At 47.5% G+C, this 24,458-nt stretch overlaps 1 protein-coding gene across 1 annotated transcript; it reads left to right on the top strand.

Annotated features, from left to right (window-relative positions):
* Positions 1-13,705: 13,705 nt before the first annotated feature.
* On the top strand, positions 13,706-24,067 carry TPBGL (trophoblast glycoprotein like). The gene is made up of 3 exons (XM_087967481.1): positions 13,706-13,754; positions 13,992-14,054; positions 22,693-24,067. Exons 1-3 carry the CDS (start codon positions 13,706-13,708, stop codon positions 24,000-24,002), a joined length of 1,422 nt encoding a protein of 473 aa, XP_087823607.1. The 3' UTR covers positions 24,003-24,067.
* Positions 24,068-24,458: the final 391 nt, after the last annotated feature.

Here is a 24,458-nt window from a genome sequence, read left to right as displayed (position 1 = left end):
TAATTACTCCGGTATTTAAGGCTGTTTCCCTGAGGCCGCGGTAGACGTTTGTCTCCTTTTACTGAGGGTGGGTTCATTCCATCAGAATGCAGCGGCAAGGGACCTCGAAGGTCGAACAGTTTAACGGAGTTGGGAGTGGGAAGGGACCTTGGAGGTCATCTAGTCCAACTCCCCCCCCCTTACCCAAGCGGGAGACCCTAACACCATTTCTGACAAGACGGCAGTCCAGTCTCTTCTTGGAAGCCTCCAGGGATGGAGCTCCTACAACTTCTGAAGGCAAGTCGTCCCATTCAATATAGAATAACGGAAGGGACATTGGAGGTCATCTAGCCCAGGGGTCGCCAACCTTTTGGACCTCAGGGAATCACCAAACTCATCCTTTTAAATTCCCGTGGACCAGAGACCCTGGGAAAATCCCCCCCAGAAGCCTGCAGGAAAATCTCCCACCCCGTTTTTCCTACCGATCGATCGTTCTTTATTTGGGATCGCAGGATACCGTCTCCAGCTCCGTTCTCAGGGGGAGAGAGAGAGAGAAAGAAAGAGAGACTTTTGGCTTCGTGCAAGGAAAACAGCAGAAGCAGCAGAAGTCTTTCTTTCTCTCCCCCCAAACTCCACCAGAAATGAGCCTCTTGGAGCAGGAGGCCTTGCAGGGTCCCAAAGACTCGTTTCTGGCGGAGTTTGGGGGAGAGAAAGAAAGACTTTGGCTGCTTTCCTTGCGTGCAGCCAAAAGCAGAAGAAGAAAGAAGCGGAAAGAAGCAGCCCGGTGGCCAGGCCAGGCGCGTGGGGCGAGTGGGGCAAGTTCCGTCCCCTCCCCTCCCCTCACTACCTCATGTTTTTGCAATGCAAGCAATGCAAACCTTGTGTTCCCGCAGGCCGTGTGGGCAGCACAGCCTTGTGTTCCCACACAGCCTGGATTAATTGCTTTGTGGGGGGTGACATTTCTCTATGGACCACCAACATTTTCTCACGGACCACCAGTGGTCCCTGGCCCACTGGTTGGCGACCCCTGCTCCAGTCCAACCCCCTGCCCAAGCAGGAGACCCTACACTATCTCTGATAGATGGCAGTCCACTCTCTTCTTGAACGCTTCGACGGATGGAGCTCAAACTGGGACGCTACTATCATGTCACCCCTTAATCTGTTTTCTCACTCAACTAGATACACCCCAGTTCCTGCAACCGTTCTTTGTATGTTTTATCCTCCCGGCCCCTAATCCTCTTCGTTGCTTTTCTCTGCACTTGATTTAGGATCTCCCCTTCGCTCCCCCAAAAAAAATGGCTCCATGCTAGACAGGTGGGGAGAAGTTGTACTTCTTTTGGCTTGGTTTTCTACAGAATAGAAGCCTGGTGCTTTGGATGGGAGGAGGTGGGGATCCATTCTTCTTCTTTTAACTTTGTCCATCTTTCTTTCAGGCACATTAAAGACTCAGGCAAATGAGAAGGCTTAGAAACTGACAATCTAATTACATGCAGAAAACGAAGAGAGAGAGAGAGAGAGAGAGAGAGAGAGAGAGAGAGAGAGAGAGAGAGAGAGAGAGAGAGAGAGAGAGAGAGAGAATAATTTGTTTTGCAGAAAATTAAAAAAAAAAAAACAAGATTGCAACTGGATATGGTAGGAAATTTAGTCCTTTAATTGAATCTCGGATTCCATGAAATGCTCCAGCCTGCAAGATTAACGAGATTTAATTGACTCGGGGAGTGTATTAAGACAAGAAGAATCAGCAGGCTTGCAAAAAACAAAAAAAAAAATAAAATGGGCTGGAGAATGAGCATCCCAGGTTTCCCCTCTTGTAAAACCATAAAGGACTGGAGCTCACCGCCTGGTGCATTAAAGCTCTCATAAAGCACCTCAAATAGGTCCTTATTTATTATTTATGGCCGCACGGACAAGGCTGCCGTGAGTCACCAGACGAAGAGGGTTTTTACAACCGGCACTTCTGCTCTGCAGTGAGGTCTCTTAAATGGACGTCGGGAGGCAGGGCTGCCCTCAAGACGCGATGCAAACTGCAGGCATCCTGCTTCTCCTTTGCTATTGATAAGAAATAAGTTTATGAGACGAACGGTGCTACAGTAGGAGGGAGGTAATGACCTTGGTTGCAAACAGAGGCAGAAACCGTGGTTTTGGAGAAAGGAGGCAGAAGGATGGTCTAGAAAAGAACAATGGCTACCAACCTGCCTTCCATGGAGGGCCTGTATCTTGCACAAGTCCAAAAGAGGGCTGTGAAAATATCTACAGACCCCTCACACCCTGGACATAAATTGTTCCAACTCCCACCCTCAAAACGACGCTATAGAGCCCTGCACACCAGAATAACTAGACACAAGGACATTTTTTTCCCGAATGCCATCACTCTGCCAAACAAATAATTCCCTCAACACTGTCCAACTCTTTACAAAGTCTGCACTACTATTACTTTTAATCTTCTCCTCACTCCTTATCGCCCATCCCCTCCCACTTGTGACTGTATGGCTGTAACTTTGTCGCTTGTATCCTTACAATTTATGTTGACTGTTTCCTAGTATGATTTGATTGCTTATTGTACCCTATAACTATTATTAAGTGTTATTCTATTCTATTCTATTCTATTCTATTCTATTCTATTCTATTCTATTCTATTCTATTCTATTCTATCGATGGAGATTCTGCCCCAAAGGTGCTTCTCCCCACCAGAAAAAACTGGACTTTGTTTTTCCTTGAAGACGTTTCACTTCTCATTCAAGAAGTTCCCCAGCCAGCTTTCCTGCCTAAGGCGGGACTAGAACTCACTGTCTCCTGGTGATTGGCCCAAAGGCACCCAGCTGGCTTTCATGTCTAAGGCGGGACTAGAACTCACTGTCTCCTGGTGATTGGCCCAAAGGCACCCAGCTGGCTTTCATGTCTAAGGCGGGACTAGAACTCAACGTCTCCTGGTGATTGGCCCAAAGTCACCCAGCTGGCTTTCATGCCTAAGGCGGGACTAGAACTCCCCGTCTCCTGGTGATTGGCCCAAAGTCACCCAGCTGGCTTTCATGTCTAAGGCGGGACTAGAATTCACCGTCTCCTGGTGATTGGCCCAAAGGCACCCAGCTGGCTTTCATGTCTAAGGCGGGACTAGAATTCACCGTCTCCTGGTGATTGGCCCAAAGGCACCCAGCTGGCTTTCATGTCTAAGGCGGGACTAGAACTCAACGTCTCCTGGTGATTGGCCCAAGGCACCCAGCCGGCTTTCATGTCTAAGGCGGGACTAGAATTCACCGTCTCCTGGTGATTGGCCCAAAGTCACCCAGCTGGCTTTCATGCCTAAGGCGGGACTAGAATTCACTGTCTCCTGGTGATTGGCCCAAAGTCACCCAGCCGGCTTTCATGTCTAAGGCAGGACTAGAATTCACCGTCTCCTGGTGATTGGCCCAAAGTCACCCAGCTGGCTTTCATGCCTAAGGCGGGACTAGAATTCACCGTCTCCTGGTGATTGGCTCAAAGTCACCCAACCAGCTTTCATGCCTAAGGCGGGACTAGAACTCACCGTCTCCTGGTGATTGGCCCAAAGTCACCCAGCTGTCTTTCATGCCTAAGGCTGGACTAGAACTCCCCGTCTCCTGGTGATTGGCCCAAAGTCACCCAGCCGCTTTCATGCCTAAGGCGGGACTAGAATTCACCGTCTCCTGGTGATTGGCTCAAAGTCACCCAACCAGCTTTCATGCCTAAGGCGGGACTAGAACTCACCATCTCCTGGTGATTGGCCCAAAGTCACCCAGCTGGCTTTCATGCCTAAGGCGGGACTAGAATTCACCGTCTCCTGGTGATTGGCTCAAAGTCACCCAACCAGCTTTCATGCCTAAGGCGGGACTAGAACTCACCGTCTCCTGGTGATTGGCCCAAAGTCACCCAGCTGTCTTTCATGCCTAAGGCTGGACTAGAACTCCCGTCTCCTGGTGATTGGCCCAAAGTCACCCAGCTGGCTTTCATGCCTAAGGCGGGACTAGAATTCACCGTCTCCTGGTGATTGGCTCAAAGTCACCCAACCAGCTTTCATGCCTAAGGCGGGACTAGAACTCACCGTCTCCTGGTGATTGGCCCAAAGTCACCCAGCCGGCTTTCATGCCTAAGGCGGACTAGAACTCCCGTCTCCTGGTGATTGGACCACAGTCACCCAGCCGCCTTTCATGCCTAAGGCTGGACTAGAACTCACCGTCTCCTGGTGATTGGACCACAGTCACCCAGCCGCCTTTCATGCCTAAGGCTGGACTAGAACTCACCGTCTCCTGGTGATTGGCCCAAAGGTGCTTTTTCAGGAGGCACCTGGACTTTCTTGTTTTTCTTTTGAAGACATTTCGCTTCTCATCCAAGAATACTGGTGGGATTCAGCCGGTTTCCACCAGTTTGGGAGAACCAGTTGTTAACCTTCTGAGCCGTTTGGGGAAGTGGTTGTTGGCAGAAATCATGAGGGGCAGAGAACCGGTTGTTAAATTATTTGAATCCCACCACTGTCCAAGAAGGTTCTTTGCTTCTGACTGGATGGTGGGGAAGGGAAGGGTTGATATTCCTTGCAGGCAGCTGGTCCTTTGCATCCTTTTAGAGGGTCATTGAGGCCACTTGGAGGTTTGCCTGTATCCTGGATGAGAAACGAAACGTCTTTAAAAAACAACAAGAAAGTCCAGTTGCCTCTTGGATAAAAGCACCTTTGGGACATCCATGACCTGGATGATGGAGAACCTCTGCAGTCATTGGAAGGAAATGCACTCAGCAAAGCTTTTGTTGTTCCAGGAAGAATTTCTCACCGGCTGTCAAGTGAACAACTCCATTTAAAAGGAAAAAATCTCCCCCATAGCTCCAGAGTCCAAGTCTTTTTGCACTTCTGCATTCCTCATTAGCTCTGTACAATTTTAAGATTTAGGACAGTAGCATGGTAGGAAACAATGGGAACAACACAATTTCTCTCTGCAAAATCTGCAAACCACCATATTTGGCAGCCACCCATCAAAGTTGTGTGTTTTCTTCACATTCTATATTTAAATCTGAAAATATTCGATACGGAGCAGGAACTTGAAAGGGTTTCTTTGTGTTTTGTTTTGGCGTTTATATATATATATATATATTGCAGCATTTCATCAATGTAGAAAAGTAAATATGGAATAGATTGTATCAGGCATATAATTTCAAATCACGAACTGTTATGGAGCAGTTCGTGATCAAAGAGCCGAGATCTCCAATCCATCCTTACATATATTAGTGAGTGAAAGGATTTAAATATTTCCCTGCTTCTTAATGAAGATGAAAATGTTGTAATTAAAGCCAGAATCATGTGCATGGATGGATGAGTGGGTGGGTGGGTGGGTGGGTAGATGAATGGATGGAGGGATTCAAGGACTGAGGGATGGAGAAATGGATGGATGGATGATTGGATAGATGGATAGATAGATGGGTGGATGATTGGATGGATGGAAGGATAATTGGATGGATGGATGGGTGGATGGATGGATGGATGGATGGGATGATGGATGGATGGATGGATGGATGAGTGGGTGGGTGGGTGGGTGGATGGATGGGATGGGTGGATGATTGGATAAATGGATGATTGGATAGATGGATGGATGTGTAGATGGATGGATGGATAATTGGCTGGATGGATGTGTAGATGGATGGATGGATAGATGGATGGATGGATAATTGGATGGATGGATGATTGGATGGATGGATGATTGGATAGATGGATGGATGGATGGATGGATGGATGTGTAGATGGATGGATGGATAATTGGATGGATGGATGATTGATGGATGGATGGATAATTGGATGGATGGATGATTGCATAGATGGATGGATGGATAGATGGATGGATAATTGGATGGATGGATGATTGCATAGATGGATGGATGGATAGATGGATGGATAATTGGATGGATGGATGATTGCATAGATGGATGGATGGATAGATGGATGGATAATTGGATGGATGGATGATTGCATAGATGGATGGATGGATAGATGGATGGATAATTGGATGGATGGATGATTGCATAGATGGATGGATGGATAGATGGATGGATGGATAATTGGATGGATGGATGATTGGATGGATGGATGATTGGATAGATGGATGGATGGATGGATGTGTAGATGGATGGATGGATAATTGGATGGATGGATGATTGATGGATGGATGGATAATTGGATGGATGGATGAGTGGGTGGGTGGGTGGGTGGCTGGATGGGATGGGTGGATGATTGGATAGATGGATGGATGGATGTGTAGATGGATGGGTGGATAGATGGATAATTGGATGGATGGATGTGTAGTTGGATGGATGGATAGATGGATGGATAATTGGATGGATGGATGATTGCATAGATGGATGATTGGATAGATGGATGGATGGATGTGTAGATGGATGTGTGGATGGATGGGTGGATGGGTGATTGGATGGATGGATTGATTGATTGACAGGCAGTGGATGGGCACATAGATGGATGGATGCATGAATGCTCTTTGAGCTTGAAGATTTTCTTGCAGCCATTTCATTGCCCAACTAGGAAACAGCTAGAAAGGAGGGGGATTTTCAGAGAGGGGGAGGAGGAGGAGGAGGAGGAGGAAAGGACTATGAGGGTGCCCTCTGAGTTTGGTGGTTTTCTTGCAGACGTTTCATGACCCAACTAGGGAACATCATCAGTGCTACAAAGGAGTAGAGTTTTCTACACACTCCCTCCCCATCCACCGCAACACTGCACACCAGCCCACATTCTGCAGACTCTGCACACTCGTCCCTTCACTCCCTTCCAGTTTGTCCACATTCCCTTCCTCTGGTTCCCAACAGTTGCCGTCAGTGGCTACCATCATCTCCGGGTGTCTCCAAGACAAGGGGAAATGGGTCAAAAAAAAGGCAAGGTGGCCGAGGAAAACCCCACTCCTTCTTCACGTGTCCTCTTAGCTTATTTTTTCACACCCACACCCACCCACCCCCGCAGAGATCAGATAACAGATAATCAGAGTTGGAAGGGACCTTGTAGGTCATCTAGTCCAACCCCACTGCCCAAGGGCGGTCCCTAAGGGGCAGTCTGTCAACCTCCAACCTGATCTGAAATCCCATCAAACGACGAGTCTAGAAATAGCATCGAAAAATCCCTTTTCTTTATATATTTTTTCATCGGAGAAGATCCAGTCCAGCTGCCATGCCGGACTCTGGAAAGAGGCTCTGCTTAAAAGAGTCATTGTCAGCCTTCAAGATCTTTTCTACTGCTTTGCATCTTTTGGCTGCCATAAGTAACGGGGGTGGGATATGTCTGGGAAGAGAGCTGGAGGTGTTACATTCTTGTGTTGCGTAAATGAGGAGTGCGGTGGGGAAGTATAAATTCCTGCTCTTAAGTTTCTATTCCTCGCTTAGCTTTCTTTCCTCTGCGCAGCTGCAAATCTTTATCAAAACATGTCAAGGTCAACGGGCAGAGGCCTCATCACCACCCGAAGATGCCCACATGATCATATTCCCAACTTTTAATTGGAAGACTCATTTGAACTAGGAGGGGCGGGAACGTTTCCAACACTTTGTATATGTGGTCTGCGCGCCTAATTTCTCAGATTCAGAATTCTATTTGATGCTACCACTTCAATTTTCAGTAAAAGACATCTTTGCTCGAATCTAAAGAGTCTAAGTTTTTCTTTCTTGGATTTTGGATGGAGCACCACCTGACAGTCACCAGGAGAGAGCTCACATTAAACATCAAAGACGGCTTTGATGCTGAATCGGCATAACATGGATTGAATGGGGCTGAATCCTTCCCTCCCTGCAATCTGCCAGACTCCGAAAACACTGCAGGGGAAAAAACCTGAGAACAACAATGGGTGCCATTCAGGAGGTTCCAAAGTCTTCCTTTGTAATTCGCTTTTTTTTTTTTTCCTACCAACTTCCCTATCTGGCTTTGTTTGGTCTCTGTTCAATTTGTTTTTTTCTTTTCTTTTGAACGTTGTCCCTTAAGCTTTCGAATAAAATTAAGAATTGGAAATGAAAAAAAAAGGGAAATTCCTAAAGATGATTAAACAACATATAGATTTGAAGCCTGAAATATTTTTATTAGAATAGAATAGAATAGAATAGAATAGAATAGAATAGAATAGAATAGAATAGAATAGAATAGAATAGAATAGAATAGAATAGAATAGAATAGAATAGAAATTAGAATTAGAATAGAACTTGGACAGAATAGAATGGAATGGAATGGAATGGAATGGAATAGAATTATAGAATAATATGGAATGGAATAGGATAGGATAGGATAGGATAGGATAGAGTGGGATGGGATGGGATGAGATGAGATGGAATGGAATAGAATATCGAAATAAAGAATAGAATAGAATAGAATAGAATAGAATAGAATAGAAGAGAAGAGAAGAGAAGAGAAGAGAAGAGAAGAGAAGAGAAGAGAGTGGAGTGGAGTGGAATAAAGAATAGACTAAAGAATAGAATAGAATAAAGAATAAAATAAATAATAGAACAAAGAATAGAATAGAATAAAGAACAGAATAGAATAGAATGGAATGAATGGAATGGAATGGAATGAATAGAATAGAATAGAATAGAATAGAGAATAGAATAGAATAGAATAGAATAGGAATAGAATAGGAATAGGAATAGAATAGAATAGGAATAGGAATAGAATAGAATAGAATAGAATAGAATAGAATAGAATAGAATAGAATAGAATAGAATAGAATAGAATAGAATAGAATAGAATAGAATAGAATAGAATAGAATAAGAATAGAATAGGGAATAGGAATAGGAATAGGAATAGGAATAGAATAGAATAGAATAGAATAGAATAGAATAGAATAGAATAGAATAGAATAGAATAGAATAGAATAGAACACACAAGGAATTTGTCTTGGTGCAAATGCTCTCAGTGCACATAAAAAGAAATGATTCAAGAATTGAGAATCATAAGGCACAACACTTGAGGATAGTCATAGGGTACAATTAGGGTACAATTGGGATTGGTACCTGAGGATTATAGTAAAGGAAAAAAACATACTGAATTATACAGCTGTGTGAAAAGTCCTGCACACTTTACAGTTTATGGTTTACGGTTTATGACATTTTTTGGATACACCATTGATTTTATGATATTTTATGCTAACCGCTATGCAAATATTGCTATATTTAAATAAATACTGGTGGTTTTTACGTGAAAAGCATCAGCTTTTTGCAATTTGGTGCTGTTTGGATGGGGATTGCAAATGCTTACCATGCATGCTTACAACGTCTATGAAAACAGATTAACCGATGCGGACCCAGTGGCATACGTGTTGCAATTACTAAGGCCGATGCTCGTGTTTTGTTCACATTTTTATTCTTTGTGGCCCTGAAAACAACCGTTGAGGTAACCAAACATGGTTACTAATATGAAATCGACCCGCCCTTATTGCTGCCGTTGTTAAGTTGGTCGCACGGTCGTTAAGGGGAAATCTGACTTCGACGTTGATTGTGCTCGTCAGAAGAGTTGCAAAAGGGGGGGTTAGGTGGACCCCCCCAGGGACGCTGCAACCGTCGTAAATAGGAATCAGTGGCCAAGACTCTGAATTTTTGATCATGTGACCGTGGGGAATGCTGCAACGGTCATAAGTGTGGGAAATGGTCCTTTTTTCAGTGCCGTTGCAACTTCAAACAGTCACCAAATGGCTGTCTAATCTAAAGCAAAGAAGGACTAAGGGTGATTGACAGCAGTCTTCCAATCTTTGAAGGGCTGCTCCAAAGAAGAGAGAGGGTGGGTCAAGCTATTTGGGAGAAGCAACCTGGAACTAAGGAGAAACTTCCAAAGAGTGAGGACAGTTAGCCGGTGGAACTGCCTGCCACCAGAAGTCGTGGGTGCTCCATCACTGGAGGTTTTCGAGAAGAGACCGGATAGGCATTGGTCAAACATGGTACAAGGTTGGGCTAGCTGACCTCAGAGGTCCCTTCCAACTCTGCTATTCTGCAGACTGCTCGTACTGAGCGCAGTATTGGATTTCTGCCTTAATGGACCTTTGAGTGACTCAACGCAACATCGGAAGATCATCGTCAGTGGAAAATCTTCGGATATCTTCTCCTTTCTTTCCTTTCTATTCCTTCGTGCCTCCCTCCCCTCTCCTTCTTTTTCTACCTCTTTCCTCCTTCTTTCCTTCCCTTCTCTCCCATCCCTCTCTATATTTTTCTTTATTGTTTTCCTTTCTCTTCCTTCATCCTTCCCTCTTTCTTTTTTATTCTTTTTATTCTCCTTTCTTTCTATTCTCTTTCCTTTTTCTATTCTTTTCTTTCTTTTCCCTTCCTTCCTCCCTCCCCCCTCCCTCCCTTCTTTTTCTACCTCTTTCCTCCTTCTTTCCTTCCCTTCTCTCCCATCCCTCTCTATATTTTTCTTTATTGTTTTCCTTTCTCTTCCTTCATCCTTCCCTCTTTCTTTTTATTCTTTTATTCTCCTTTCTTTCTATTCTCTTTCCTTTTTCTATTCTTTTCTTTCTTTTCCTCTCCTTACCTCCCTCCCTCTCTCTCTCTCTCTCTCCTTTCCCTTTTTCCTCCCCTCCTCCATTCATTTTCTTCTTCTTTCTCTCTCTCCTCTCTCTCCTCCTTCTCTTCCTATTCCGTGTTCCAATCCTTCCTAGCTAGAAACCCCAAACCGCACCCAGTGGGTTGAAAGGAATAACAATATCCCACCAACCGCTATTGAGCAAAAGTTAATGACCTCTCTGGTTATTTCTGCAGAGACAAACTTAGCAGCTGGAAAAAAAAAAGCTTTTCTTCAGCCAGATGGCCTGACCAGCAACTAATGAGGCCAGGAGTCAGTCTGAGCGCTAGAAACAATGGATAAATCAGCAGGCAGAGAGAGAGAAAAAAACCTTTACAAGAAAATGTCTCGTTCAGCCACAAAATAACACAACACACACACACAGAGAGGGAGAGAGGGAGAGAGAGACAACAGCAATCTTGCAAAGAACCGCAGTTGTTCTACAAGGCTTTCAATTTGCTCAAGGAAAAGAGCTGGCAGAGCAGAACAAATGCAGTGGGGTTGTTGGCTGCAGGGAGAGGCTGGGACGGAGTGGGCAGCCCTTCAGAAGGGATGGAGGTGGACCTGGACCCCCTGGGAAACGGGGAGGAGGGGAGGAGAGGGAGGAGGGAGGGAGGAGAGAAGGCAGAAGGAGGGAAGGAAGGAGAGGGTGGAAGGGTGGAAGGAAGGAAGTTAGGGAGGGAGAGAGGAAGGAAGGAAGGAAATGGAGGGAAGGCAGAAGGAGGGAAGGAAGGATAGGGGTGGAAGGGAGGAAGGAAGGAAGGAAGGAAGGAAGGGTGGACGGAAGTTAGGGAGGGAGAGGGAGGAGGAATGGAGAGAAGATAGAAGGAGGGAAGGAAGGAAGGATAGGGGTAAGAAGGAAGGAAGGAAGGAAGGAAGGAAGGAAGGAAGGAAGGAAGGAAGGAAGGAAGGAAGGAAGGAAGGAAGGAAGGAAAGAAGGAAGGAAGGAAGGAAGGAAGGAAGGAAGGAAGGAAGGAAGGAAGGAAGTTAGGGAGGGAGAGAGGGAGGGAGGAATGGAGAGAAGATAGAAGGAGGGAAGGAAGGAAGGATAGGGGTAGAAGGAAGGAAGGAAGGAAGGAAGGAAGGAAGGAAGGAAGGAAGGAAGGAAGGAAGGAAGGAAGGAAGTTAGGGAGGGAGAGAGGGTGGGAGGGAAGGGAGGCGGAGGGAGGGAGGAAGGAAGGAAATGGAGGGTAGGAAGGATAGGGATAGAAGGGAGGAACAGAGGAAGGATGGGGATGGAAGGGAGGAAGGGAGAGAAGAGGAGGAAGGAAGGGTGGAAGGAAGTTAGGGAGGGAGAGGGAGGGAGGGAAGGGAAGCAGAGGGAGAGAGGAAGGAAGGAAAGGGAGGAAGGGAGAAGGAGGGAAGGAAGGAAGGGTGGAAGGAAAGAAGTTAGGGAGGGAGAGAGGGAGGGCGGGAGGGAAGGGAGGCGGAGGGAGGGAGGGAGGAAGGAAATGGAGGGTAGGAGGGATAGGGATAGAAGGGAGGGACAGAGGAAGGATGGGGATGGAAGGGAGGAAGGGAGAGAAGAGGAGGGAAGGGACAACAAGGAGGGAAGGGAGGAAGGAAGGAAGTTAGGGAGGGAAGATGGGATAGGGAGGAAGGAAGAAAATGGAGGGAAGAGGGAAAGAGGGAAGGAAAGACAGGGCAGGCAGGCAGGCAGGCAGGCAGGCAGGCAGGCAGGCAGGCAGCAAGGAAGGAAGGAAGGAAGGAAGGAAGGAAGGAAGGAAGGAAGGAAGGAAGGAAGGAAGGAAGGAAGGAAGGAAGGAAGGAAAAGAGGAGCCCATCCTGGGGCATCTGTTAATTCTACTCACTGCCAGCGGAACCAAATCTCCTCCTACCCTTCCAAAAATGCAGACATGCAAATCCGAAAGCAGCTCAACCTTCCAAGGCCTATTTATGAATTAAATTGCTTTTGCTCGATTTTATGGCCAGGGGTTGATCTTGCTTCAGCAGTTGCCGGCTTTCCATTTCCAGGAACAGTAAACGTGCTCATAAATCTCTGATGTGCATGGTGTACACACACACACACACACACACACACACACACACACAAGTGCCCCCTCCTTCCCAACAGAGGCTGGTAGCGAGAAAGTTGCTTACTTGGGCATTATCTCACCTCGTTGGCTCACGCAGAAGTTTTTTTTACAGCCTTTTTACCCCCTGCTCTTCACCTCTCGGCAACCGGAGTAACAGAAGGACAGAGTCAGAAGGGAACTGGGAGGTCATCTAGCCCACCCAACCCTGCTCAAGCAGGAGACCCTAAACCAGGGATGCCCAACCTTGGAACTTGAAGACTTGTGGACTTCAACTCCCAGCATTCCCCAGCCAGCCTCAGACTTAATAGTTGAAGTCCATCCATTTTAAAGCATGCTGGCTGGGGAATTCTGGGAGTTTGAAGTCCACTCAACTTTAAAGGACCCTGGCTGGGGAATTCTGGGAACTGAAGTCCATCCATTTTAAAGCATGCTGGCTGGGGAATTCTGGGAGTGGAAGTCTTAAAGTATAAAGGCTGGGGAATTCTGGGAATAGCAGTCCATTCGTGGGGAATGGTGAGGCTTGAAGTTGATCCACGCTGCCTGGGGAATTCTGGGAGTTGAAGTCCACTCAACTTTAAAGCATGCTGGCTGGGGAATTCTGGGAGTGGAAGTCTTAAAGTATAAAGGCTGGGGAATTCTGGGAATAGCAGTCCATTCGTGGGGAATGGTGAGGCTTGAAGTTGATCCACGCTGCCTGGGGAATTCTGGGAGTTGAAGTCCACTCAACTTTAAAGCATGCTGGCTGGGGAATTCTGGGAGTGGAAGTCTTAAAGTATAAAGGCTGGGGAATTCTGGGAATAGCAGTCCATTCGTGGGGAATGGTGAGGCTTGAAGTTGATCCACGCTGCCTGGGGAATTCTGGGAGTTGAAGTCCACTCAACTTTAAAGCATGCTGGCTGGGGAATTCTGGGAGTGGAAGTCTTAAAGTATAAAGGCTGGGGAATTCTGGGAATAGCAGTCCATTCGTGGGGAATTGTGAGGCTTGAAGTTGATCCACGCTGCCTGGGGAATTCTGGGAGTTGAAGTCCATCCTTCTGAAAGCTGCCAAGGTTGTGTGCAGACTAAAAATAGACCATTGATCTGATTTCCATTATCAGCCCACTCAGTGAGTAACCGAAAGGCATTATCCTCGCTCGCGAGCTCCTTCCCCCTCTCCTTGCGGTGATGATGTTTGTGATCAAGAGGCATCGGTGGATGATGGGCACCCTGGGAGGTGAGGAGGGGGAGAAGGAAGCCCTGCAGGTTTTGGAGGAGTTTGTCTCAGAAAGGAAAAGCTGAAATTTGTAGCACGGCTCAACTGTAGGCAAACGGCCTCTTCCAGAACACGAGATTTAGAAGTTCCATCCGTTGTACGTCACTTCACATAGGATCTCCTGCTTGAGCAGGGGGTTGGACTGGATGACCTCAAAGCTCCCTCCCTTGTTCTGTTATTCGTTCCCTTGATTTCCAGGGCTTAAATGGATGCCTAATGCCAACGCAATCTGTTATGCTCCCAAAAGCCACACAATCAGAGGTGGGATTCAGCCGGTTCGGACCGGTTCTGGAGAACCAGTAGCAGAAATGTTGAGTAGTTGGGAGAACCGGCCAATCCCACCTCAGATTCGCCCCGCCGAGCCCATCTCTTCTATGCCTCCCATTGAGTCCCATCTGATCAGCTGGGTCTTCTTTGGTTGCCCTGCATAGGAGAATGGAGCTGGAAAGCAGGTTAGTGGGGTGGGGAGGGAAGGGGGATTTTGTAGTACAGTATATCCTTCCCCTGCCACGCCCGCCAAGCCATGCCCACCAAGCCACCCACAGAGAATGCCACGCCCACCAAGCCACGCCCACAGCTGATTGGCTGGGTCTTCTTTGGTTGCCCTGCCCAGGAGAACGGAGCTGGAAAGCAGGTGAGTGGGGTGGGGAGGGAAGGGGGATTTTGCAGTATATCCTTCCTCTGCCTTGTCCACCAAGCCATGCCCACCAAGCCACACACAGAATGCCATGCCCACCAAGCCACGCCCACAACTGATCAGCTGGGTCTTCTTTGGTTGCCTTGCCCAGGAGAACGGAGCTGGAAAGCAGGTGAGTGGGGTGGGGAGGGAAGGGGGATTTTGCAGTATATCCTTCCCCTGCCACGCCCGCCAAGCCATGCCATGCCCACAGAACCGGTAGTAAAAAAAATTGAATCCCACCACTGCACACAATCCTAGGCTACATCAATATCATGTGAAGTGTTAACCCCACTTTATAATGCCTTGGTAAAGGCCACACGTGGAATACGGCATGATGCATCCATGTTTTGGTGGCCACGATGTCCAAAAAGATTATGTTCTGCTTCAGCATGAACTCAACTATTCTGCCACTTGATCACATATACAGTGTAAATAGTATAAATACAATGTATAGTATAAACAGCTTGATAGCAGCTCCCAATCTAACATTATACACGTAAGAGAATATACAGAAAAATGATTTTGTACTAAAGAAGTAGATTATTTATAATTTTTCTTCTTTTCTTTCTTTTTGCTATTTTCTTTGTTACTTACTATTTTTCTTTATGTTTTTTTTTCCCCATAGAAGCAGACATCATTACTGACTGTTGATATTATAGTTATTAATTACACTCAAGATACTCTAGAAAGAGACTCTAGAAAGAGGGCAGAGAAGAACAACAGAGAGGATTAGGGGACTGGCGGCTAAAACATCTGAAAGAACGGTTGCAGGAATTGTGTAGGTCTACTCTGATGAAAAGAAGGACCATAAAGCCCCCCCATATTCAGGGAGGCTATGAGTTCAATCTGCACTTAGAGGCAGATATTTCTCTCTCTCTGGCCACGATGACAATATATCTGCTGAAACAAAACTCCGCACTGGCAACAGGAAAGGCAACCGGCCAGTAAAACACTCTGATAACTCCATTCAGTTGCTCGGACTCCACTCCGCAAGGGATTGTGGGTCATTAAAAGTAGATGATGCTCTGAAGGCAGGAGAAGAAGCAACGGATGGAAACTAATCAAGGAGAGAAGCAACCTAGAACTAAAAGGAGAAATTTCGTCACAGTGAGAACAATTTAATCAGTGGAACAGAACTTCGGAAACTGTGAATGCTCCAACCCTGGAAGTTTTCAAGAAGAGATTGGACGGCCATTTGTCCGGAATGGCACAGGATCTCCCTGGTATGGGGTCTCCTGCTTGAACAGGGGTTGGACTAGAAGACCTCCAAAGGTCTCTTCCAAATCTTGCTGTTACAGAAGAGAAGAGGAGAGGAGAGGAGAGAAAAGAAGAGAAAAGAAGAGAAAAGAAGAGAAAAGAAGAGAAAAGAAGAGAAAAGAGAATAAGGAAATAATAGAATAGAATGGAATGGAATGGGATGAGATGGGATGGGATGGAAGAGGAGAAGAGAAGAGAAGAGAAGAGAAGAGAAGAGAAGAGAAGAGAAGAGAAGAGAAGAGAAGAGAAGAGAAGAGAAGAGAAGAGAAGAGAATTCTTTATTGGCCAAGTGTGTTTATTGGACACACAAGGAATTTGTCTTGGTGCAAATGCTCTTAGTGCACATAAAAGAGATGATACATTCATCAAGAGTCCAGAATCATCAGGTGCAACACTTAATAATAGTCATGGGGTACAATAAGCAATCAAATCATACTAGGAAACAGTCCATATAAATCGTAAGGATACAAGCGACAAAGTTACAGTCACAAGTGGGAGGAGATGGGTGAAAGGATGGGAGGATTAATAATAATAGTACGGACTTTGTAAATAGTTGGACAGTGTTGAGGGAATTATTAGTTTAACAGAGTGATGGCGTTCGGGAAAAACTCCCCTTGTGTCTAGTTGTTCTGGTGTGCAGGGCTCTATAGCGTCGTTTTGAGGGAAGGAGTTGAAACAATTTATGTCCGGGATGTGAGGGGTCTGTAGATATTTTCACAGCCCTCTTTTTGACTTATGCAGTATATACAGGTCCTCCATGGAAGGCAGGTTGGCAGCCATTGTTTTTTTCTGCAGTCCTAATTATCCTCTGAAGTCTGTGTCTGTCCTGTTGGGTTGCAGAACCAAACCAGACAGTGATAGAGATGCAGATGACAGACTCCGTCATTCCTCTGTAGAACTGGATCAGCAGCTCCTTTTGGGCCGTTTGAGCTTCCTGAGTTGGCGCAGAAAGAACCTTCTTTGTTGTGCTTTTCTGATGACGTTTTGGATGTGAAGTTACTGTGGCTATGACAAACCCCACTCCGTGTCAATGTCCTTTCGAGAAGAATTTCCTAGCCAGAAAAAATCCCATTACTGCACTTTCGTGGGGTTTTTTATTTTTATTTTAAAAGTTTAAATTGTCGTTCTGCATTTGCCCACAAATCCTTCAGGTTTATTGATTGCCGAGGGCTTGGCACCCTCTTCGTCTTCTGGTGGAGCACTTATGAGAAATCAGGGCCTGAATGAAACAGGAGAAACCTTAATGCCATTCCAGACAAGTGGCTCTCCAGTCTCTTCTTAAAAAAACTCCAGTAATGGAGCGCCCACGATGTCTGGTGGCAAGCTGTTCCACTGGTTAATTGTTCTCACTGTCAGGTAATTCCTCCTTAGTTCCAAGTTGCTTCTCTCCTTGATGAGTTTCCATCCATTGCTTCTTGTCCTGCCTTGTGGGGCTTTGGAGAATAGCTTGACCCCCTTTTCTTTGGGGCAGCCCTTCAAATATTGGAAGATGCTATCATGCATCCAGTTGTAAAAAAAAGACGTTGAGACTCTGGAAAGCAGAGAAGAGCAACAAAGAAGATTAGGGGGCTGGAGGCTAAAACATAGGAAGAACAATGGTAGGGATTGGGCATGTGTAGTTTAATGAAAAGGACTAGTGGGGACATGATAGCAGCCTTCCAATATCTGAGGGGCTGCCCCAAAGAAAAGAGGGGTCAAATTATTCTCCAAAGGACCTGAAATCAGGACAAGGAGCAACGGATGGAAACGCATCAAGGAGAGAAGCAACTTAGAACGAAGGAGGAATTTCTTCACAGTTAGAACAATGAACCGTATCAACCATCAGTGCCAGAAAATGATATTTGTGATATGTTTTTAAATGTTCAGTTAACCGATTGTCATGTTTAATGAATAAAAATAGAATAACAATGAATAAAAAGGAAGCCCAGGCTTAGTTTTCCAGCAGAAGTAATTCTACCTAGATTGGTTAGAACAATTAACCCGTGGAATAACTTGTCTCCAGAAGTTGGGAATGCTCCATCACTGGAAGTTTTTCAGAAGAGGTTGGATAGCCCTTTGTCTGAAGTGGTGTAGGGTTTCCTGCCTAGGCAGGGGGTTGGACTAGAAGACCTCCAAGGTCCCTTCCAACTCTGCTATTCTATGTCCCCCTTAGTCCTTCTTTTCATCAAAGGAGACATCCCCCAATTCCTGTAACCATTCGTCGCATGTTTTAGCTCTTTATGGCTCTTCTCTGCACTTTTTCCAGAGTCTCAACCTCTTTCTTGATATCGTGGCAACAAGAATCACGTTAACAGATGAGGCCAAGCTATTTAGAAGCCACGTAAAGTCCAGGAGATATTTTGGAAACGGCTTCCTCTGCAATCTCCACAGTTTCTGGGGGGCTGTGACCTGCCAGAGAAGGTTGCCCCAAAGCGATTCAAAAATTAGAGACGGGTGGCTTCAGCGAAGCAAAAAATGTGTGTGATATCCAGAGCCCTTTTTCCAGTCTTTTTTCCGCTGAGTTTGCAAAACCTCGTTTGCTAAAAGGGGAAATGAAGACCAGAAAGAAGAAGGAAGAAAAAAAAACAGTAGATTTTTTTTTTTTTTTTGCACAATATGGATTAAAAAAAGATGTATTTAGGATTTGTGGATTGGGGGATTGGGGGAAACTGGGTAATAGGAAAAAAAAAAGGACCACATTGGCTCCCTTCTTTGACCGTTGGTGATTTTTTTGCAACGTCACTGAAAATGCAAAATTAAAACACCAAACCAACTAGCAGCATCAAAGTCTAAAGCAATACAAATCCAAATACAATACAAATGCAATTAAGGAGCAGTTCAAATGCAATTAATTTTAAAGTGAGCTTTTTTTCTTTCAGCTATTATTCTCTCCTTCCATAGTTTTGCTTGTTTCTTTCTTTCCTTTCTTTCTTTCCTTCCTTATTCTCACCCTTTCCTTCTTTCTTCTCCCTTTTCCTTCTTTCCTTCCTTCCTTCTTCCCACCCTCCTTCCTTCCTTGTCTCTCTCCCTTTTCTTTCTCTTTCCTTCTTTCTTTCTCTCTTCCTGTTTTTTATCTTTCTCTTTCCTTCCTTCCTTCATCCCTTCCTACCTTCCTTCTCCTTCTTTCCTTCCTTACCCTTCTTTCCTTCCTTCCCTCCCTTCTTCCTTCCTTCTCTCTCTCCCTTTTCTTTCTTTCTTTTTTCCTTCCCTTCTTTCTTTCTCTTCCTGTTTTTATCTTTCTCTTTCCTTCCTTCCTTCATCCCTTCCTTCTTCTTTCTTTCCTTCCTTTCCCTTTTTTCCTCTTTCTTCCTTCCCTCCCTTCTTCCTTCCTTCTCTCTCTCCCTTTTCTTTCTTTCTTTTTTCCTTCCCTTCTTTCTTTCTCTTTTCCTGTTTTTATCTTTCTCTTCCCTTCATTCCTTCACCCCTTCCTACCTTCCTTCTCCTTCTTTCTTTGCTTCCTTTCCTTTTTTCCTTCCTTCCTTTCTTCCTTCCTTCCCTCCCTTCTTACTTCCTTGTCTCTCTCCCTTTTCTTTCTTTCTTTTTTCTTTCTTCCTTTTCTTCCTTCTTTCTTTCTCTCTTCCTGTTTTTTATCTTTGTCTTTCCTTCCTTCATCCCTTCCTACCTTCTTTCTCCTTTTTCCTTCCTTTCCTCCCTCCTTCCTTCCTTGACTCTTCCTTTTCTTCCTTCCTTCCTTCTTTCCTTTCTTCCCTTTCTTCCTGTTTTTTACCTTTCTCTTTCCTTCCTTCATCCCTTCCTACCATCTCCTTCTTTCCTTCCTTTCCCTCCTTTTTCCTTCTCTCCCTCCTTCCTTCTTTGGGTTGCTTCTTATATTCTTTGTAAAACTTTTTGTAAAAATGATTTATAAAAGACAAAAGAGGTGAGATACTCTCTTTCGAAAAAGCAGGTGTTTTTGAAACAATGTCAAGACAGATTTGGTGAGATTGCTCTTTCTTTAAAAAAAAAAAAAAATTAAGTGCCCCAGAAGGTCCCCAAAAAACCTTTTTCCAGGGACCCCAATTTTTTTTTAAAAAAGAGAATCTCTCCATATTCACCCTCCCCCAAGCACACTAAGCCCATTCGCAGCCCCTCCCCAGTTTCTCCTCTACTCCGGTTTCATCTCTTTCTATTTCAATCGAAGCTCAAAAGGGCAGCCATTTCATTTTTTTAAAAGTCTCTTTGAAGACTTTTTTTTTTTTTTTTGAAAGCCCGAAATAATAAGATGGAGAGAAATGGGATCGAACCAGGGCTAAAAATGGAATGTCTCCATTCCAAAGAGGACTCTCAGATGGCAAAATGAACAATAAAACACGGCAACAGCCAAAAAAACAACAACACAAATTGTGCTGCGTGATCCACTCATAATTTCTTTGGAGGTTTTTGCTATAAAGCTTCGACAAAATACAATTGGTCCTCAACTTACCACAGTGCATTTAATGACCGTTTGAAGTTGCAGCACTGGCAAAAAAAAAAAAGTGACTTATAATTCATAGAGTAACAGAGTTGGAAGGGACCTTGGAGGTCTTCTAGTCCAACCCCTATGATTATAGTTATTTATTCTATTACTTACATTACTACCCTGTTTCTCCAACAATACGGCCTCCCCCAATAGGAAGTCCCAGCATGTTTTATAGGCATGAAATGAAATTAAGCTCCTCCCCCCCAAATTAAGGCCTATATTAAAACATGCAAAATGGGGGGGGGAATGGCGGAGGGGATTGCCGTTAGGAAGTACTTTTGTTGCACACCCGGATATGGTGCTGCCTGCGTTGACCCCGATACGAAGTGCCCCACCAACGCCGAGGTCAACATCCAAGCCGTTGCCGCCCGCCCGCCCAAAGATGCAAGGGGGGGGGAATTAAGTCACCCCCGAAAAGACAGCCTAGCCATTTTTTCGGGGCTCAAAAAAAAAAAAAAAACCCAGCCTTATTATATGAGAAACACGATATTACTATTAATCTTCTCATAACTCTTTATTGCCCATCTCCTTCCACTTGTGACTGTGTGACTGTGACTTTGTCACTTGTATCCTTACGGTTTATATGGACTGTTTCCTAGTATGATTTGATTGCTTATTGCATCCTATGACCATCATTAAGTGTTGCACCGTATGATTCTCGACTCTTGACAAATGTATCTTTTCTTTTATGTGCACTGAGAGCATTTATTTGCACCAAGACAAATTCCTTGTGTGTCCAATCACACCTGGCCAATAAAGAATTCTATCCTATCCTATCCTATCCTATCCTATCCTATCCTATCCTATCCTATCCTATCCTATCCTATCCTATTCCTATTCTATCCCTATTCCTATTCCTATTCTATTCTATTCTGTTTTGTTCTATTCCATTCCATTCCATTCCATTCCATTCCATTCCATTCCATTCCATTCCATTCTATTCTATTCTATTCTATTCTATTCTATTCTATTCTATTCTTATTGCACTCTATGACTATTATTAAGTGTTGCACCTGATGACTCTTGACAAATGTATCTTTTATTTTATGTATACTGAGAGCATTTGCACCAAGACACAATCACATGTAGCCAATAAAGAATTCTATGCTATGCTGCTATGCTATTCTATTCTATTCTATTCTATTATTCTATTCTATTCTATTCTATTCTATTCTATTCTATTCTATTCTATTCTTTATTTGATATTCTATTGCATTCCATTCTATTCCATTCCATATATTCTATTCTCTCTATTCTCTTCTCTTCTCCTTTATTCTGTATCTTTCTGTTCTGTTCTATGCTGCAACCCAGTCCCGTCCTTACAACCTTTGGGACGCGTCCTTCACATGCCTCCTCCTTCCAGCATCCTTCTCCCCACCAACCCCCCGCATCACTCCGGGCGCAGCCACGCGACTTGCTCCTCGCGTCGCCTCTCCCACCCACCCACCCCCACCCCTGGGGGAGATTCCCCTGGACACGCTTCTCCGACAGCGTGGGGAGAAGAGCCGCTCCCCCGCCCCCCCGCCGTCCAACGCCTCCCGCCTCCCCTCAAGAAGAGGCAGGCACGGAGAAAGCCTCTGAGAACGTGCAGAGAGCCGGAGGATCCCGGACGCCAAAGTCGGGGCTCCCTTCTGCCCACTCCGCTGAGCGACGCCCCCAAACTAGGGGCAGACAAGGCACAGAGCCTCTGAGAACGTGCAGAGAGCCGGACAGTGCCCGAAAGAGACAGAGAGAGCGCCTCTGAGAACGTGCAGAGGGCCGGAGGGTGCCAGGCAACAAAGCTTCGATTCACTCCGCCGTCCGACGCCCCGGGAAAAAAAAGGCAGGGAAAAGAGGGAGCCTCTGGGGACGTGCAGAAAGCCGAAGGATACGAGGCGCCGACGCCAGGGCAACATAGTCTACTCACCCCACCATCCGACGCCCCCAAACAAGAGGCAGGCAAGAAAGAGCGCCTCTGAGAACGTGCAGAGTGCCGGGCGCCAAACTCGGGGCGGGGCGGGTGTGTGTGTGTGTGACTCTCTTCTGCCCAGTCGGTCGAAGGACGCCCCGAAAGAAAAGGCAGCAAGAGCTCCCGAGAACGCGCAGAGAGCCGGAGGGAGCCCGAAAGAGGCAGAGAGAGCGCCTCTGAGAACGCGCAGAGAGCCGGAGGGAGCCAGGCGCCAAAGTGGAGGGGTCCCTTCCGCCCACTCCGCCGCCCCCAAACTAGAGGGCCGACAAGGCACAGAGCCTCTGAGAACGTGCAGAGAGCCGGAGGGAGCCAGGTGCCAAAGTGGAGGAGTCCCTTCCGCTCACTCCGCCGCCCCCAAACTACAGGGTCGACAAGGCACAGAGCCTCTGAGAAGGTGCAGAGAGCCGGAGAGTGCCCGAAAGAGGCCGAGAGAGAGAGCGCCTCTGAGAACGTGCAGAGAGAGCAAGCGGGTCCCCAAACATCCAAGCGTCCCAGCCGGAGGAGAGAGAGGCAAGCAGAGGCGCGCGCCCCCGAAGGCCGCCCGCGCGCGCTCCCGCCCTCCCTCCCTCCCTCCCTGGAGCCGAGCCGGGGCAGCCTCCTCCTCGGCTCTCCCCGCCTCCCACCTGGGCCGTCCGGAGCAGCCTCCCCGCGCCCGGCCCAGACTTCCCTCCGGCTGCCGTCGAAAGCAGCGCTCTCCCCGGGCCAGGCGGCGGCGGCGGCGGCTCCGGAGCCTCCGAAGCAGCCGGCAGCCCTCCCGGGCGGCGCTGGCGGGGATGCCCAAGCTGGGCTAAGCATGGCCCGGCGCCCCCTTCGCTGCTGCGCCTCCTCCTCCTCCTCCTCTTCCTCCTCCTCCTCTTCCTCCCTCCGCTGCTGCAGAGCCGGGGCTGCTCGCCTTGTTTCTGGTTCGCCACGCCGGACACGGTGCAGTGCCGCTTCGTGGTGCTGCAAGAGCCGCCGGCGGAGCTGCCGTCCGCGGTGCGCAACTTGACCGTGGTGGGCGCCAACCTGACCGTGCTGAGCCGGGCGGCCTTTGCGGGCGGCTGGGAGCCTCGGGGTTGGGCTCGACGACCCTTGCTCCACTTAACGTTGCTGGCGTTGCTCCGGAGCGGCATCGAAACGCTGGAAGAAGCGGCTTTCGCCGGGCTGCCGTCCTTGGCCGCGCTGGATTTAAGCCACAACCCGCTGCGCCGCGTCTCGCCCGGCGCTTTCCTCTTCTGCGCCCGCTTGCACCGGCTCGGCCTCAACGGGGCGCTGACGGACGGACGGACGGCCGAAGAAGTGCTGGGCTCGGCTCTGGCCAACCTCAGCCTTGCGCGGCTGGAGCTGGCCGGCAACGGGTTGCGCGCCCTGCCCGCCGGCTGGGCGCTGCCGGCTTCTTTGCAAGAGCTGGACGCGCGCAACAACTCGCTCCGGGCGCCGCGGCCCGACGGGCTGGCCGCGCCTCTGCTGCGCTTGCAGCTGGCGGGCAACCCCCTGACTTGCGACTGCCCCGCTCTGCGACCGCTGCTGCTCTGGCTGGGCAACGCCACGTGGCGGGCGCCGGATCGGAGGGAGCTGCGCTGCGCCGACCCTCCGCAGCTGCGGGACGCGCTGGTGCTGCGCCTTCGGCCCCGCCAGCTTCAGTGCCTGGAGGAAGGGGCGGCTTGGGAGCTGCTGGAGCCCGTCGGCGGGCCGGAGCCGAAGGAGCTGGAGACCGTCTCCTACGTCTTCCTGGGCATCGTGCTGGCATTGATCGGCTTGGTTTTCTTGATGGTGCTTTACCTGAATCGACGGGGCATTAAACGGTGGCTGAACAACCTGCGGGAAGCCTGCCGGGATCAGATGGAGGGGTACCAGTACCGCTACGAGCAGGACAGCGACCCCAGGCGGGCCAGCCCGGGGGGCCTCTGAAACTGGGCAGATCTGAAGGACAACTGGTGACCCCCCTGCCTCCTAAACTTGCCAGGGAGGTTGGCAGCACCCCAAGTTTTCTCTCTGGGGCAGCTGACACTGGCTGGATGAGATATTGAGGGGGGTCTTGGGTTGGAGCTCCAGGCTTTGGATGCCCTTGCGAGCTGCCCCGTATCCCGAGATGCCAACCCGGCGGTGGCATCTGGCAGCTAAGCAGGGTCAGAGCTGGTCAAAGCTTGGAGGGGAGAACTGGAGGCTAGAAGGGAGGGGGGGGAATCGACCTTATCTCGGAAGAAGGGACTGCAGAGATGTGGCTGCAGGACTGAGGCTGTGCCTTAAGTCTGTCTTAGATAACTAGCCTAATTGTTAACCGTGGCTAATCTGGAGAGCCTAAACCGATCTTGGCTAGCAAGCTTAGATGAAAGGCAACCAGGAAGTTGTGGAAAAAATGGCCAG

Source organism: Notechis scutatus, chromosome 5 (genome assembly GCF_049901735.1).
Source record: "Notechis scutatus isolate UNSWTSFEM ecotype Mainland chromosome 5, rNotScu1.2, whole genome shotgun sequence".
NCBI classification, from domain to species: Eukaryota; Metazoa; Chordata; class Lepidosauria; order Squamata; family Elapidae; genus Notechis; species Notechis scutatus.
The sequence above is the reverse complement of the archived record's forward strand: the minus strand, read 5'-3'. Positions and strand labels throughout refer to the sequence as shown.